General features: G+C 36.5%; 1 protein-coding gene across 3 annotated transcripts in view; it reads left to right on the top strand.

Annotated features, from left to right (window-relative positions):
• The window catches only part of PLXDC2 (plexin domain containing 2), a 230,458-nt gene that overhangs the window by 121,332 nt on the left and 90,228 nt on the right, over positions 1-18,898 (top strand). For all 3 annotated transcript variants that reach the window (XM_052693990.1, XM_052693988.1, XM_052693991.1), the window contains 2 exons: positions 8,571-8,717; positions 11,801-11,870. In XM_052693990.1, coding sequence (XP_052549950.1) covers positions 8,571-8,717; positions 11,801-11,870 — 217 coding nt within the window. The remainder of the gene's footprint in view (positions 1-8,570; positions 8,718-11,800; positions 11,871-18,898) is intronic.

Raw genomic sequence — 18,898 nt, 5'->3', positions numbered from 1 at the left:
ACACCTGTTGACATTCATCAATGCTTGCTGAATGCTTATGGAGTTCAAACAGTGGATGTGAGCACAGTGAGGCAGTGGGTGGTGCATTTCAGCAGTGGTGACAGGGAGTCACCTTCTGTACTTTATAAAGTGCACTAGTGCACTTTATTTTTTATGAATATATGCATACAGGCTGTTGTTCATTGATGGTGAAAATGCATAGCTGATGGTGGTGGCTGCTGGAAAATAGTGTTTTGTAGCTGAGAATTTTCTCTATCAAGTAGTGTTGTGCTCTTTTTATCTGTAGTTTTCATGGAAATTCATAAAGTATGTCTGGTCTAAGAAAGTACTGCTGCTCTTGTGACTTCTTGGCACTGCACCTTTAAATCAATGCCATGTTATTTTTTTTCACAATGAGAACTGAAAGATTAAAATAGAAATTTATGATGTACCACAGGAATCTTGGAATATGCTGGAATTCAGTGAAACAATCATAGATATCTGTTGGCTTTTCTATGTAGCAGACAACCCTGAAAATAAAAACCATTTTATTTAGTTTTCATACTTAATTCTGAAACCTAGAATACGCTCTTTAAATGGTTAAAAATTGTCTATCTATCTATGATTGTCTATCCGTGTTTCTGAAAAGCCTCTATTATTCTCTGCTCAGAATAGTTTGTTGCTATTGAGGGTTCAGTTGCCATTTTAAAATGTTCACATTCAAAATTTTTGAGAAATTATTCCAACTAACAAGGTAATTTTTAGGAATATGTCATTTTGATCTCAACATAATATCCTCCTTTTCCTCAAATTGAGAGGGGGAAAAAATATTTTTGACATCTTCATGTGGTTTCAGGAGACACTTGCACATTCTCAAATGAAGCTGCTTCAGATTATATTCTTAGATGCAAGTTTCTATGAATTATTGCTACATCCAGTACTTCAATGATTATTTTTAATATCTACTAAAAAAAAAAAAAGCTAGGAAGTGATTTTTTTCTGGAATCTGTACAGGTGAAATGAAACAACCAATCCTCTACTCTCACTGATTCAATACATTAAACATCCTAGTCCTCTTACTAAGTGAGAACAAACAGTATGTCACTTGCAACTAGAATTAGAATCTGGGATCATCATTAATTTACTTTTTTTTTCCCCACACTTGTCCAGCTGAATTTTCTACCAGTGATGTCATACTTCCTAGCTAGCCAGCAGACCCATATGTCACTGTCTCATTTCCTGTCAGTTGCAAAAGGGTAAACTGGACAAAAATGTAATATATCTTTTTGTATTGAATTTATTAATTGCTTGCTTAAATCAAAGCAATTGTGACACTTGCATAGTGATGGTCTTTAGATGGACTTGAATTCATTATCAACCCTGCAAAAAGTGCTGAAGAAATGATCATATTGGTAGTTTCGTTTTTCTAAATCTAAAGGAATGATAATTCTACTGCTAACTCAAATATATCTGAAAAATGAAAAGGTTAAGACTTGAGGGAACAACTGTTCTCTTTTTCTTTTAAACTTCCATGCAGGGAGAGGAAAGAAATTAAAAATGAGTTTTCCTTACTCCTAAGTAAGGGAATTCACAATTCTCCATGGTAATCTTTCGTTCATTTCCACATGCTTAGCTATGTTGGCATGTGAGGCGTTTAACATACTGATGATAATGAATTTTTACAGTAAGGAAGGATACAGGGGATTTGGAATTTAATGGAATCTGCCTTTGAATTTTCTTGATGGTATTACTTCGCATTTCTGTTTCCCTCTTCATGTTCCTAAAAACATATTACAATTACTCCAAAATCACTGAACTCATGACTGAAAAGCTATGAGAGGTATCGGCAACAGACCTACTTTTTTTTTCTGACTTAATTCTTTCAGTCATGCATATCACAGCCCTTGCTTGCAGAAGTTGGCTGAAAATATCTTCAGCTAATGGAAGATGAGTGTTAGGTGGGACTGTGTACATTGGGTAGGCCACTCCAGTCACTTCCTTTCTGACCACGTTCAACTTGGCTATATCCATTCACAAGAGATATAACAAATACAGAAATAGATAAAAATTTAAAAATGTGAGAGAGACCATGGGGACTTAAGATGAAATCCAGTTGCCTAGCTTTTTGGCAGAAAGGTTATGCTGGATGTTTCTTTCCCCATGTGTAGAATACAGATCTCCTAAACGTGTTGAACCATGTCTTACAGACTCGCATGGCATTGGTTCCTCTGCTTAGAAGTTGCATCTCAGCCCTGGTCATTACAGTCAGTGTTTGGGGTTTGTTTTGTTCTGAACTCTGATGAGCTGAAAAGAGACCTAAACTGACAGTGTCTGGCTTCCATAGAGTAGTAGAAATCTGAGCAACAACTTCATAATTTTTCATCTCTATCTTCCTCTCTAAGCTGTGAATTAAATTTGGCATGTTCATTGTGGATTCCACCGAGCTCTATGTTTTAGTAATTAAAGATTCAATAATGTTATATGTGGGAGTTAATTTAGAAAGTGATTGACTTGTAGTTTTGTTTGCAATCTGTTTAAATGTGATGATCTCTAGAGAAGCCATGGTAGTACAGATCATTCTTAAGGCTCTAGGATGGACATACTGATGTCTGAACAGCATGGTCTTGACAGAGTCATGAGTGAGGTGGAAGTTTCAAATTAGGCTTTATCCTTACTTTGGCCATCTTTCCCTGAATTTTGCAGGAAGAAAAGCTGCTGCTTTAGTAAACGAGCATTCCTGTTTGTATCAACTTGATATCTATCAGTCATAACTTATTCTTACAGCCTACTGCTTTATGATTTCAGCTGTGATCCCTGACAGATCCCTGAAAGGTGTCATTAACTGTTCAGGAATAACAGCACCCAAATAAGTGTGGAGGCAGCTTCCTCAACTGACCTACAGAAAGTCTTAGTCAGCTTAAAACTACAGCTCCTGCTATTAATTTAATTGCTCAGAGCTTTAACACTGTATTTCCTGATTTAAGTTTGCCATCTTCTCTTCTTATGTGATGCTTCAATATCTGGATCCAAAAGAAAAAAAGAAAAATGAAACAAAGTACAGAATGCTGTTAAACCAAATTTATGCTGTATCATGAGGATAAAATAAATACTGTACAGATGATACAGATGAGGCTGTATGTATGTCACAGCATTTGCATGCCCTCCACTATAAGGGCAGGCTGAGGGAGCTGGAAATCTTCAGCCTAGAAAAGAGAAGGCTTCAAGGATACCTTATAAGCAGCCTTCCAGTACCTGAAGGGTGTCTACAGGAAAGCTGGGAACAGACTTTTTAGAAAGAAAAAGGGGAAATTGGTTTTAAAGTGGTAGAGGGTAGATTCAGAATAGATACGATGTGGTGTAGGCCTAGGACTTAGCTTTTTGTTACATTTACAATCATTTATAGAGTTTCAATTTTATAAATGTCACTTATACATTAAAAATGGAAAAAAAAAAAAAAAAAACCTGACGTTTAATAATCACGATAAAATCAATTTGCTGCTAAGTGTTTTCATAGTAATTTTATTAAAATGTCTTCCATGTATTTTCTTTTTAGTAGAGGGGGTGGCACATAGCAGTTGAAGGCTTACTGCGAGAATTACTCAAAGTCCTGCTCCAGCAAATCAGAAACAAAACTGCGTAATTAACATTTCTCTACTGTAATTTTTTAGTGAGTTACTTGATCTTTTTTTATTTTTTCTTCTTTAAGAAAGATGTTGGTGAAACTTTTGCTCTTTTGAAGCTTGTCTCTCATGACAAGACATTCCAAGGAGCTTTATAAGACTGCTAAATAGGCTGACAGTTTTCTAGCCATCCCTAAAAGGGAAGCTTCCTTTCAGAAGCAGCTGAATATCATGAAAAAGGCAATGGCTCCAAGCTGACTCTTCACAAAGCCAGTAAGATTAAATGGCTTTTTGGATTAATAGCAGGTTTATGGCTTCCTTCTTTGCCAGGCTGTCTGTCAGCATATGTGATTCTTCATTATAGGCGCTGTCAGGTACTCCAACAGGAAAGTGCACTTTAAAATCCTTGGCACTAAAGCTCCAAGTTGATGCAGAACCATAGAAATTCATATGCATACAAAAGGGTTAAAGTCATGAGCTCAGGTCTTGTTTTTGAGCCCAGTTGATGGTGTCATTGAGTGTTTACAGAAACAGCCTCCAGATGCAAATCTGTGAGATTCTAGGACTCAGCCTCCTCTGAAAATCCCATTATTTGAGGACTCCAACACATACATGAGTGGAATTCTAGTACTTTGTGGAGAAATCATATGGTGTATTCTTAGAGAATACAGTGTGAGATGAAGTCCTTAATGCCAATGTATGCAAATAGAGGATTTCCTCTTCTTTTAGGATGTGCTCTTCTCATTCATTAGACATGGCATTCAAAATAGATAGGATGTTCAAAGGGGATTTTGCTAAGGCTTATGTAATCAGTGGTAAAGTTCACAGGCTGTCTTCAAGTTACTGACTGTTGATGTGGATGATGTAGGTTATGTAGGGGAAACAATGAGGCAGTCTTGTAAATTCTGTATTTCCTGAGATGCATATAGAATAAATGTTTTTGTTAAGAAACTGACCAGCAGAGGTTATCCTTGATACAAAGCACTTACTAAAGGAAATTTTTGAGCATCGGAGAACTCCTCATAATAATCGTGCTCTTTAGACAGCAGCCACTATATATATTCTCCACAAGATTTCCACGCAGTAGTTTGTGTGCCTCCTATCTTGTGAAATTAGTGCTTTTACTTTTTGAAGGGTCAGGAAGTGTCTGATCTTATAAATCTTTAAGATTTTATCACTGCTATGTTACAACTATAATTGCATGCTCTTGTGTTAAAATGCAGTTAAATGAAAGCAGCATGTTAAGTGTTGTTTTTCCTCATTTTCAGTGACCTTAACCTTTCTATTAGGACCTCATCTCAGCATCAAAAGTCTTTTCCCATGCTCCCTCATTTCTCTTGCTAATGACTGTAGTGCTGGGTAATGCTGAACATGCAACATGTGTCTTTTTCAGTCCCCAAAGGTAGAGGTTGGGCAGAGAGTGGCCTGAGAGCAGCCCTGAGGAGAAATATTTGAGAGTGTCAATTGAAAAAAGACTCAACATGAGCTGGCAGTGTGCTCTTGCAGCCTGGAAAGCTAACTGTATCCTGGGCTGCATCAAGAGGAGGGTGACGAGCTGGTTGAGGGAGGTGATTCTACCCTTCTGCTCTGTTCTTGTGAGATCCCACCTGGAGTACTGCATCTAGTTCTGGGGCCCTCCACACAAGAAGGAGACGGAGCTGTTGGTGAGGGTCCAGAGGAGGGCTTACGAAGGTGATCAGAGGGCTGGAGCGTTTCAGCTATGAGGACAGGCTGGGAGAAAAATGGAGTTCTTCAGCCTACGGAAGAGAGGCTCTAAGGAGACCTTATAGTGCTTCCAGTACTTGAAGGGGGCCAACAGGAAAGTTGGGAAGGGACTTTTTATAAGGGCATGTAGCAACAGGATGAGGGGAATTGGTTCTAAATTGGTAGTTAGATTTAGACTAGATATCAAGAAGAAATTCTTTACTGCAAGGGTGGTTGGAGACTGGAACAGTCTGCCCTGAGAGGTTGTGGATGCCCTCTCCCTGGAAACATTCAAGGCCGGGCTGGATGGAGCTTTGAGCAGTTTGGTCTCGAGGGAGATATCCCTCCCAATAGCAGAGGGCTTGGAACTAGAAGATCTTAAAGGTCCCTTCCAACCCAAAACAGTCTATGATTCTAGAGTCCAACATCAGGCGTCATTTCCATGCTGCTCTCTTGCACTGTTTTTGTCTGATGGATACTAATAACATGCAGAATGATAAGATCAATTTTCTATTAAAAATTCAAAAATCTTCAGCAATTAATTATGGCTTTAGTTTACTGTTGTTACAGGCTATGATACAGAGAGGAAGTAAGGAAATAACTAGTGCTGAGTGAGGCTGGGTACAAATAACCAGTTGAGGAAACTGGTTTTGTTGTCTGCATGTAGGATTATCTTGCTGCTGGCTTGTTTTAATAGAAAAGGTGTTGTGTTTTTTTTGTTTTTTTTTCTTCCATGAAATGAATTACTAGGTCTACTTTTCTTCATTAGGGAAATACTTGAAATTGCTAACTCATTTCTTCTTGCTAAATTTCCCAATCTATATTTTATTTTCTTTGTTCTCTCCCTGAAAAATGTTCTATTTTTAATACATAATTACCTGTTTTCTCCTTCCAGAGTTTCCAATTTATTGTGCAAATACAACTTTTAGAAAACATAATTAGACAATTACAGATTAATTTCATAAGCTATTCCTCTATAAACGCTCATCACATCAGAATTAAAGTCAACTTTGTGAACACACTGTTTGATGATGAATTTCCTCACTACTGATTTTTGGAGCAGAAAAAAAAAGCACTTTAATTTCATTAAAAAGTACGCATAGTCTGCAATTTTAGCAATAATTGGGCAATAATTAATTTTTTTTTTAAATCATACACCTGTTCCTCTTTTTTCACTGACAAAATTGAGCATCTATAAAGTCTTAACTTCATATTCCTGATGGCTTCAGAGTTCCTTCATTGATGTGTTGCGTCAATGGAAATCTGACAATTCCATTTCAATACTTAGAATACTTGAACAGTTGCCTGTTCTTAGACATGCAGTCTAATTGTCTTCAATTACCAACAATTCATAACATCTATTTCCAAATATTTGAAGATTAATGTCCTTGAATTTTATTTTATTTTTCTGGTCTAAGCCCATTATTTAACTTTTAAAGTAAATACAGTGATAAATTAAGTGTTGTGTGAGCTATTCAGAAAGAGCAGTCGGGCTGCCCACGGAGGTGGTGAAGTCGCTGTCCCTGGAGGTGTTCGAGAAACACATGAATATGGCACTGAGGGACATGGTTAGTGGGCATGCTGGGGATGGGTGGATGACTGGACTAGGTGATCTTAGGCTCTTTTCCAACCTTAATAATTCCATGATTTTAATGCTATGTAATATTCAGTGGATGCAAGGACTGGGAGAAAGTGACCAAAACTAAAGCTGTTGAAATCTAACTGCCGTCTGTCTGCGTGCTCTAAAATAATTTTCTCTGGTGATATCTTTCTTACAGAGAAACTAATGGTTTCTCTACAGTGTAGTGTTGTGCAGCAGCAGAGTTCATCACTGGATGCCAGCAGTTTTTTTCACTGCTTTGTTTCAAATACAGCCTTATAGATGGTAAAACTGCATTCATTATTGTCTGCGGTTTGGATGGAATTGAAAAAATTACTTGAAAGAAAAACATTCTTTCATATAAATTTGACAGAAGCTCTTATTCCTAACCTAAATTAAGGAGCATATGTAAGCATGGGACTCTCAAAGTTAATTTTCCCTTCACTTTATTTAAAAAAAAAAAAAAAAAAAAAAAAAAAAAAAAAAAAAAGATGAAGGCTTGTACATTGGCTTCCATTGTAAGCTACTTCTTCACACAGAAGAATACTCTATATGGAAGAACTGTTTCTGCTTTTTTTTTTTTTTTTTTTTTCCTGTATAGCTCTCTAAGCTCTCTACATTTGTTTATCTGTGGTATTTAAAAAATAATAATAATTTATTTAAAGACTAATTTTTAAGTAGTTTGGATAATCTCAACATATCCAAATTCTGACTTTGACAGAAATTTTCGGAATATCCTATGCTTGGATTTTTAGGCATGTAGTCATTTTTCTATAAAAGATTTCAGAAATTCACTTTTTTGTGCTAAATAAGAGCCAGTGATTTGCATGATTTAGAGTGAAAACTGATTGCAGTGGAATGGCATGCAGATTATTTTGAGTGTTGGCATCTCAGCTTTGTCATCAAAAATAGCCAGATATTGCCAAGACGTTGACTGTCACCTGAACCATGAACTTGATTGCTGAGCTGGATACATATTCTGGCTGCAGAATTTGGTGGACCACTAGAACAATCTCACATATTACATGTCGGATTTGTATATTTTCTCTCTGAATTTGCTGTGACATGGACATGGCAGCAACTGCTGTCATTTTAAAGACTGCAAAAAAATTTCCATAAATATGTATGTATGGATGGCAAATTCTCTCTGAATGGCAAATGTACCTTAAAATAATGTTTTGGAGATTTAAAGTGAAACTGTTGTAAAACGATAGCTATTAGGAATGTTATAGATGCTCCCTAAAAGGCTATTTTAATGAATTGCATTTAGAAAACTTAAAATTCTTCTTAAGGTGTTGGCTCTGAGTACTACTTACCATTTTGTTATTATATGGTAGCTATTACATGAGCTTAATAGTCACCTCACTTTGAAAGCAGTCATAAATTTTGCTGTAGATTTCACTATGTGGTTACAGGAATGGTATGGTTAGGATTTGGAGATGGAGAAAATTATGGTATGTATTTGCCTTGCCAAATGCTCTTGGTTGGAGGCAGAAATATATTCTGTAACACATTTGTAATTTGTAGTTTTGTTCTTGACCACTCGCAATTTTTCTGCACTCTGAGTAGCAGCAGAACTCTGTATTTCAAGTATGAATTTTATATAACACTAAGATGCATTTTTCATTCTGATCTTTATTTGCTGTGTTCTCCCCCTCCCCTTTTAGGAGGATACAGATCATAATTATTATACTTCAAGGACATATGGCCCATATGATTCTACCAGCCGGGATTTATGGGTCAATATAGACCAAATGGAGAAAGACAAAGTAAAGATTCATGGGATCCTCTCCAATACCCATCGACAAGCAGCAGTAAGTTGTAATACTCTTTTTTTACTGACATGGATGTCTTTCAGCTGTGAGTGATAAAACAGTTCCAAGTATCAAAATACTCCTGTTTAGAACTTCATTTTTGAATTTTAGTTAAAATTCTGAACAGTGTTGCTATCAAAAGATTTCAAGTTGCGTTTTTGTACTTGATGTAAAAGTCCTTCAGAAACGCCTTTAAGATATATTTATATACGTATTGTTTTTAAGGTTAGATCTCAAACTATCTAACAGTAAACTAGTTACATTGCTGAAGTCAGAGATGTTACTGTTATTTTCATTAGAGACAGAACTGGGCTGAGATGTAGTGGTATTAAACTGAGCAGAAACAGGAATTTAATTTGATTTTTTTCTCAGCTTTGAAACTGTTTTCTGTTATATCCCTGGTGCCAGCCAGGTGACTATGTCAGGGGGATGTAAGTGACAGCAAGAAGAGATACCCCAGTATTTAATTCTGAACACAAAAAAGCAGACTAGGTTAGCATTTGTGTAACAGAGGGCCCAAATCATAAAATTTCCTCACAGTATAAAAGACTGGAAGAAGCCAGGGATAATACAAATGAAGGGCTTAGGCAATTATGTATCTTTGGAGTAGATTTAATAACACACTAACTCAGGTATTTTCTAAGACAGTTTGTTTTTAAAGGGTGGTGAGTGAACAGAGAAAGGTACCAAAAAGTGTCCCAAGACCTTGCTTTTTGTCGTCTGGAATTCTGGTACTTGAGAGAGAGAATGGAAACATGCAAAAAAAAAAAAAAAACAAAAAAAAAACCACTAATACAGGAGTTAAAAAATACCTGTTCAAGCTTAAATATAGATAGATAGATAGATAGATTAATTATCAGGCCTGGGACCTAAATTTTAACTTGTTTTAATAATTACGGAAGATAACTCCCTCCACACTCTCTTTCTAAGCATTTTTGTTTCCACTTGGTTCATGAGATTCCTTGCTTCAGAATGTTAATTCCAAGAAGGATCTTTTGTTCAACTATCATTCTAGAGGTTTAAAACGAAGTAATGTTTCTGGGCAGGATATGGGATTGATGTGGAACATGGTAGAGGGGAACCTAGTACCTCAGACTCCTGAGCATGAGGGCTTTGATTTACTCTCCCTATAGCAAGTAGCTGTTAAATATTAATCTTTAAAATATTCCTCAAATCTTGTTAGTTCTTTAATACTCTATTACATTATTTAATTGTCTATACTAAGTACCTATTATGTTGTTAGAATTTAGGGCATTAGTTTTTGATTGAAATCAATGGGAGATCTATATCTGATTTGAGTGGGCATAGGCTCAAGTCTTTATCTATTACAAACATTATCGTTATGCTAATATCTTTATTACAGCCATTTAGAGGACTGTGAAAGACAACTGTGCTCCCTTAAAAGCATTTTAATGTTTATTGTGTTATTCAGAGGGTTAATGCTAATAGAAGAAAAGGGATAATACTGTTTAAAGGATAGAGAGAAGTTCTGGTCATTTTTAACATGATCGTGGAAATTATGTGAGGAAAAGCAAGGACATAATCTGAGTGGAACATATAAATGAACATAGCATACAACTTCCCAGTAATGAAAACTTCAGAATGTGTTTTAATTTCAATTTTTTTTTGTTTTGTTTTGTTTTCTTTTGTGTATACCATTGTGATTAAATGTTTGGTTATGTATACATATTTACATACATACAAAAGATGTCATTAAAAACTACTCATTCCAGTTAACACAATGCAAATTAATTCTGTATTCTTATTTTTAAAAAAGAGGCTAATCTTGTCAAAATACTATCTTCTATTTAAGTGGAAAGAAAATCTGGTTTAAAGTTGCTGTAAATCTTCAGCTGTTAATTTCTACTAAATAATTCTGTAAATGTTTCTGGTAGATGTAAATATAATTCTTACTGCGATAATAAATACTTTATTATTATTTAAAAAAAAAAAAACTAAGATAGTACTTTGTCTTGTTTTCTGTTTTTTTTTGTGTGTGTGTTTTTTCTTTAATTTTAATAAATTATCGACTATTTCCCTTTCTTAAGTGGACACATGAAAGCTTAGGGATGAGGGACAGTCAACAACAATGCTTTTTCACAACATTTTTTCTGTAGTAACTCCTTTTAAATGCCAAATAGTAAAGAGCCACAGGCCATTATGCAAGTGGTATCTTTCTATGGGATATAATATTTAAGCCATGAAAACAACTTAGTAGAAGTTCAGCAGTTCTTTCTGTCAAGACTACTGGTATGCTCATAGTTGAAGCACATAGAACACCAAGTGGTGATTGAGTGGCTACAGAAGCTAACAAGTTTTGGGAGAGCAGTAGAATAGATGAGAAAGGAGAAAGCGGAGAAGGAAAATAAGTGTGAATTTGAATGGTACTTTATGAAGACCTTAGGTGAGGAGAAATCTGTTCTCTAAATCTCTAAATCACAGTTCTCTGCTATGATGTCAGCTGATATAGGATAGATCGACAGAGGAATGAAGTTCCTTTCTCCCCTCCCCCTTTTTTTTTTTTTTTTTTTTTTATTATTTTGCGCTAAGTTTGCTAGTACTGTTGTTGCTTTGTTTCTTTATAAATAATTTCAGGTCCTTGTTAGTAAGCAGGTCTGCGAAGTTGATGAAGAAACTCTTTTCCACTTTTCATCAGATAAGCAACCAGGTAGCAGCAGGGTGTCAGGGAGAGCATCTGAATCTGAAGGAGCATGTGGCTGAGGAGTAAACTACCTGCTGCCAAAGGGATCAGGCATCCTGCAAGACTTGTATAGCGATGACTCTTCTTAGCAAAGAGGTTTAAAAATAATTTTAAAATCAACGCATCTTTCTAATTTCATTCTCATGAAGTAGTTATTATGTCTGTTTTATTTTCTAAAGTCTTCAGTTTTGAATGTTCGCTGCTTTCAGGTTTTTAAGTGCCAGAATTGTTCCTAGTTAGCTATTGCCAATTTCAAATTTAGAATAATGAGGCTTCAGTAAAAAATCAAAAGCAATGATTGAAATAGGTATTTGAAGTGGAGGACTCTTCATTTTGTTTTCTGCACAATATTGATTTTATTTTCTGGTGTTATTCCTTTCAGAGAGTGAATCTGTCCTTTGATTTTCCATTTTATGGCCATTTTCTACGTGAGATTACAGTGGCAACTGGGGGTAAGTGGCTTTCTAACCATTTACTTTGAGTAATTTGAGAAGAGTTTCTTGCAGTTATTTAAAATCCCTTTTTTTCTCCTACATATGTCAAGAGAAACTGCTGCATTTATTTCTTGTTTTCCAGAAGAAGAAAATAGCAAAATATCAGTATAATGGAAAACCTCAAGCTACTCAAGTTTAACTGTTATAAAACCTTCTCAGTAGAAGACTATAGTATTAATGGCTTTCTATTTAAGTATTCCAGTTGTGTGTCTATGTCTGTAGCATTTGCATTTGTAGAGATAGTGCTGGAACCAAGACAAGTAGGGAAAACTTAGTGTGTTTGGACTTCATGAGACAGAGGATTTTCTATGTGATAAAGAGAAATGCTGATGGAAGTATGTAGCTTGTCCTTTATCAGACAAGCTTGTTGTTGGGTGTGGCTGTGGTACTGTGTAGTGTCTACTGCAATACCACAGTTGGTGAGAGGTATGATGCAGCCTAACCTCCTAGTCCTGTAGCTCTGTATGCCACTGGTGGCTCATGGCTGGGGTCTTGTCTTCCACCACCTCTGGCTGCTGTTTTTGCAGATCTCCTATTGTACGGACAGCCTCAACACTTTCTTAATGCAATTCTCCTCCTGCACATGCTCCTTGAAGGAGTATGGAGATGGAAGAGGAGACCAGAGGAAAATTAAATAATATGGAAGAAATCAAATAAGCAAATAGAGGAGTAAAGATCAGAAGGTAGAAAAAAGAGAGGCAGAAGGAAGCATTGCAGAGAATCACAATATCCTCTCATCTCTAACATGTTCAGCAGGTTCACAAATTCTAGTTGATAGAGCTCTGCTGAGAGATACAAGAGGACAAGAAACAAATATAGAAGCTCCTGTTGCCAGAACTAATCCTAAGTCCCTGGTTAAGTTTTCTCCTTCTGATGTTGTGTGTAATCAAACATGTGTCACTGGAGCTCTGAGCAGGGAAGGTAGACCTAAAAATTTCGGGGGGGGGGGGGGGACACAGAAACCAGAGCTTCAACAAGAGTAGGAGGAGTGCAGGTTGCTGACTGACACTGTGTTAAGGTCTCCATTTTTGTTTCTAAAGTAGAAGAATAGAATAGGTGAACAGAGTTGAAAAAAGTCCAATATTAAATGGTCAATTTGCAGTCAAAAATTTAAAAAAAAAAAAAAAAAAAAAAAAAAAGATTATAGGTTGACTTCACTATCGAGGCATTTTCTTCTTGGCCAGCAATGTTCTTGATGCTGACATAGATGAGCTATAAACAACTGATTGTAATGCTGGGGATTGCCTAAATACCATTCTACACTTCTCATGTTTTGGCACTTGATCAATGACGTGTAGTTCCATATCCTGTACTAGAGGAGTTAAATTTCTTGTGGTGTGAAAGAATGCAGTGATGGGTGCTGCACAACTAAAGCAGCAACTTTGAGTAGGAAGAATGTTCATTCTGTAAATGTTCCCTAATTCTTACTGCTGAATTTGATTCATGGAAGCATTTGAAGTTCACTCTTCAAGTAATTTCTCTATTACCAGTCTTAACTTTTAATAGAAGTCCTGAATCTTTACCACTTGTGTCATTAAAATGCTACATTCATCAGGTCTACCAACTGCTCCCAAAGACCTGAGAGTAAAATGAAGCTCCCAAGAAGAAATGTGTAATAGTAAATTGTGAGGAAAAAAATTTCGTGTAGAGAATTTCAAAATAAATAAAGAAATAAATACTTGCAGGCATATGTACTTAACTGAAGTTTGCAACACTCCTTTCTGTTGCTATTAAAGGTAATGGAACTCTGAATGATAGTTCTGCTTCTTGTTTTTCTCCGCTTCTACTAAGTGCGATAGTACTGCAGTGAATAGATTATGGATTAATGTGATGCCAACTGGGACTTTAATATCAGCCCCTTTACTAAAGGCTGTTGACATTAACACAGAGATACTGCTGTTTCTCATGTGTCACTCATTATTTTAAAAACTCAAAATTACATATGAAAAAGTAAGAACTTCAATGTTCACTCTTGATAAAGCTCTGTAACTGAAGTCATCCTGTCCTTTCACAACAGGATGCAATTTAGGCAACTTTAAGACTTTAAAGAAACTTGGAGGAAAAGACAGACCTACATCAGTCAGAACTCTGATAAATGTTCTGCTTTTGTTCTATTTGAAATTTTTGTTCCAATAAGTTTTTTGTGATTCAGCATGTCTTATATCAGAGTCACAGAATGGCTGAGGTAGGAAAAAATCTCTGGGTCTATCTGTTCCAACCCCTGCTCAGGCAAACACCCAGAGCAGGTCACTGTCCAGGTGACTTTTCAAGATATTCAAGGAGGAGGCTCCACAACCTCTCTGGGCAACCCAGGCTCAGGCACTCTCTCAGTACAGAAGTACTTCCTGATGTTTAGAGACAGAACCTCCTGTTTTCCATTTTTTGCCCATTGCCTCTTGTCCGGGCACCATTGAAAAGAGCCTGGCTCCATCCTCTTTGTACCCTCCCTTCAGGTACTTATATGCATTGATTAGATGCCTGAGACTCCTCCAGTCCAATTTTCTCCCCTCTCCTGATAGGAAATGTGCTCCCTTGATCATTTTGGTGGCTTTATGTTAGGTGATCTTGAGTATGTCCATGTCTCCCTTGTATTGGGATTTCCAGAACTGAAGACAGTACCCAGGGACAGCCTCACCAATGGAGTAGAGGGGAAGTATCACCTCTTTTGACCTGCCTTGGCTGGCTTTTGGCTAATACGGTCAAGAGTACCATTTGCCTTTGTAAAGCTGAATGCACCTTGCTGACTCACATTCAGCTTAATGTCCACCAGGACCTCCAGGTACGTTTCTGCAGAGCCACTTTCCAGCTGGGTGGCTACCAACAAGTGCTAGTGCCTGGAGTTGTTCCTGTCTAGGTATAAGACTGTTCATTTCTCCTTGTTGAATTTCACGGGATTTTTGTTTGCCCCACCTCTCCAGGCTGCTCTGCTTTAAAAGTAAATGGTAAGGATAGCCTCCAAGTGCTTTTTAAACTGTATAGTCTACTGTTTCTTAGCAGCTAACATTTTTACAGTGGCATTTTCATTATTGGAGTTTTGGAAGACTTTCAGAGGTTATTATGGAGTAAAAAAGAGTGACAAAGTTAACATGTACAGATCCCATATGTCAGATGTATGCTTCTTGGAGAACAAGATGGGATTAATTATGTTAATGATAACACTTCAAACTGTTTTTATCTCCAGCCACGAATTAAATAACCTTGTTAAGAGGAAAATTAAGGACAATGGCACATTAAATCCCTGACGCAATAGAAGTAGTTTCTTCAATTCTTCATGTAGGTTGCATAGTGGTGTAGTTTCCAAGTTACTTAAGATGACTTTGAAATTGTTGAGGTGTATACTCAACTTCTTTTTCTGTTTAGTGAATACTTACTAAGAACAGGGATTAAAAATAGTTAATTTGAGCACTCCATTCACTGTTGTCATCAGCGTATCTTTAGCAGGGCTATTTGCTTCATTATTAGAAGTTAAGACAGTTTGTAGTATTAGAAGTTAAGACAGTTTGTAGTATTCTTATTAGTTTAATTAGTGGTTTGTGGTTCCTCGGAATGTGGACATCTCCCCAGATTTTCATATACTCTGTTTTTAAAACATCCTCTTGTTCTCTTGTGACTTTCATTTGTAACAGTGGAAATGCAATAGTGGATTTGTCATTAAAAAGAAAGCCATGTGTAATTACCTAAGAATCAGAGTTTTTCTCATAAGTAGCTATCAGCTTGTTCTGGTTTTTTTTGTTTATTATTTTAAGATTTCCAGAGCTGTTTCTGCTAAATTTTCTGTCGTTAGGGAGCTTTTCTAGACTGATCCCATAGAATTATGTCATGACTTGAAATTTCTGACACTTAAATTGTTTGTTTTGATCCATCTGTCACATTTTATTCCCAAACAAAATGAGTTTTGCAAAATAGAAGTCGGTGCAAGTATTAACATGCTGATTATTACTGTATGCATGGTTGAATGGTTCTCTAGCAAATTCATCTCAGTTAATTATGATATTGTTATCAAAATGAATTGAAAGAAATTGTTACTTCTTGAATGTGAGTTCCTAAAATTTTAAGTGTAATTACTTTCAGCAAACAAAAAATGGAAATTAGATCTGTGAGCTAAATCCTGAAGTTAATTTTTCCACTTAACCTTAACTTGGCCAAGTAACTATTAATTTCCAAATTGAAACTGCAGTGAAACATTGAAGCTTAGTTTGCTCTGGTATGTGAATGTATGGATTCCAACAAGATGAACTGTACCAGAATGAGAAGCTTTTAATGGTCAGAGGGCAGAATAAGTGTGAAGTTCACCTTTGGAGTTGCAGCAGTGTATTAAGGAGCCAGGAACCCCATGAACTGAATGGGATGAAATATACTTACAAAGCATGTACTATCAGGAAGTAAACATTAACATAAAAGCAGTTGATTACTATTTAGTTAAGGTAAGTAAAAGGGCTAAGTGACACCGTTATTGCCTTGTAAAAGTTTAGCTGATGATGGGTTGATCACAGATAGTTGTGGAAGGGACACTTAAAGTGCATAGGGTCTGAAATAAGTCTGCCATGAGCTATGTCGTAGTCTGCAAATTTACAAGTCAAATGAATAAATTATATACAAAGGAAACAAATCATCTAGCTGTATTGACTTCTATATCCGTTTTGATCAACCTAAACTCATGTACAGCCAGGAGAGACATAATATAGTCAGCAGCCTATGAATACCAAAGGTAGACACTTCAAGGAGGTTGGTTGGTTGAGTTACATCCTGTGTTCAATTCTCTCTGTTTTGTTTACTCTCTCTCTTTTATATGTATGTATGCATGCGTGTGTCTGTATATTCTGCTCTGAAATTAGTGCCTCCTATTTATTATGTTGCCCCCACAACCTCAGAGGCAGGTGTTGGTGGTATGGCAGTAGAGAATGAACCTTTCTGACAGTTTTCCATTACATTCTGTTGCTGTGTGATGGATGGCAGCAGGGAAGCATTTTGACAAAACGGCATCTGACCTTGGAGTACATTTGAAGTAAAAGTGTGGAATTGAATTCCTCCATGTGGAAAAAAATTGCACCCATAAACACTTGTTGATGCTTCTGAAAACCAATGACTGGATGTGAGAATAGTGGGGTAGTAGGTGGTGCATTTCAACTGCGATAACAGCAACCATGGGGAACCTCCACTGATGCAGATATTTATGAGCGTAGCATATGGGTTCTTGTTTGTGACTGGCAAAAATGCACAGCTAACATTACTGACTACATTGAAAAGTAGTGTTATTGAGCTTTTAGTATCTGTTGTAGTTTCCATGGAAATAGGAGGCATTACTTTCAGAGCAACTTCTGTGTATATGTATGTGATACTACAGAGAGACATTCTGAGATGAGGAGCTCAGATGTAGATGTTTACGTTTTGAATGTATTAAGGTGGGTTAATGAACTATTGAGTTATTTTACCAGCTAGCATGAAGGCAGCTTCAAAACTGTACACCTAACCCATACAGTAGCAAAAACATAAATGCAAATCAGGAAAAAATATGAAACAAACAATTCAAAGTTTTTGCAGAGAAAAATACTATTCAAAGTGTTCTTCATAGGCAGGCATTTTATGTAGGAATTGCAACTAGTAAGTTCTTTTAGAAAGCTTGTCAGATGCTAAAACAAAGGTAGATAAAAAGGCACCTTGTAGGCAATTGAAATAGCCCTGAAAATATTTCAGATGTTTGATATGGCCAGGGATGTCAAATACAGTATGTATTGGACAAACATAGCTAAGGATGACAGAGGACTGATGCAGAGTCATAGCAGCAGGAGCAAAAAACATGCAGTATGTTTTGAAGTAGGGTAAGGATGGGCTGTTTATACACCAACCATGTATTTCCTCATTTCTGTAGCTTATTGCTCAGAGTTCTGGAAATTAGAAAGCTTGTCAGACACTTCCAGAGTGTCCAACATACCCAAAGCCTTGATGCATCTCAGCAGAGCAGTCAGCTATTCCAGGCTGAGATTTTTGAGACAATGACTCCTTGTCATCTTGTGGGGAGTACCCCTGAGACTGGGGATTCGTTGTGTAGTCCGGATGAAGCTGGAGCAAGCAGTTACATTTGTAAAGACTATGTTGAGAAAAGTTGCCAATAAAATAACAGCAGCAGTACTAATGTTTGATAAATGAGGCTTTGATGGAGGAACATCCTGAAGCAGTAGGCCTTGACATTATTTGTAATAAGCATTAATACTACCATTAGTAAAGGCAGGATTATTGGACAAAATGAAATTACAATATTAAATCTCACTGTGATCAAATAAATGTTAGCAATTTTCTGAAACTGAAATAAAGAATTCTTTGTATGGTCATGCCTAACATCAGTTTGTGTCTTTAAAAATATTTGTATTTATTAAAGAGGGGATCTAAGGTGACACTGCTCAGCCTTTCATCAAAACTGAAGATGTTTTACCTGCTACTGACCCAAAGTGACCTTACAGACACTGAAAATATTGAAATCCATTTTCCTTTAAAACTTGCTGTTATCAGAGCTTGCATCACTGAGCCACTGCGAGGCACCTGAGCACGGTTTCTCAACAGCTCACCAACTGGAACAACAGATTCACAGTCATCTTTTATTCCCATGAGAAAGACTCATGTTTATTCCAGTATCAGACTGTTCAGAAGTGTGTGTATGATTTGTAACAGCAAAGGGAAAAATTTGAGTTAGCTAGCTAGTTAGCTGCTTAAATGTGTAATTTTTATATGTTATGAAGATTCTTTAGGGCATGGAGTAAGTAAACAAAAAATGGTATCCATGTTTAACTGTTCTTTTCCTAGACACCCCAGGAGGAATGCTATGAAAAATAATTGCCAAACTCGAGAGAATTCTAATGTAATTTTGTATCATGTTTTGCAATGCTTTATTTTCAGGGAGTAAAAAAATGGAAAAAGGGTATCTATGCTGCAGGAATAGGATAAAAGACTGAGGTTGCACTGCCTGAGCTCTATCTTTCTGTTTTGTCCCC

This window comes from Tympanuchus pallidicinctus, unplaced genomic scaffold (assembly GCF_026119805.1).
Source record: "Tympanuchus pallidicinctus isolate F22 unplaced genomic scaffold, pur_lepc_1.0 scaffold3, whole genome shotgun sequence".
Taxonomy (NCBI): domain Eukaryota; kingdom Metazoa; phylum Chordata; class Aves; order Galliformes; family Phasianidae; genus Tympanuchus; species Tympanuchus pallidicinctus.
The sequence above is the reverse complement of the archived record's forward strand: the minus strand, read 5'-3'. Positions and strand labels throughout refer to the sequence as shown.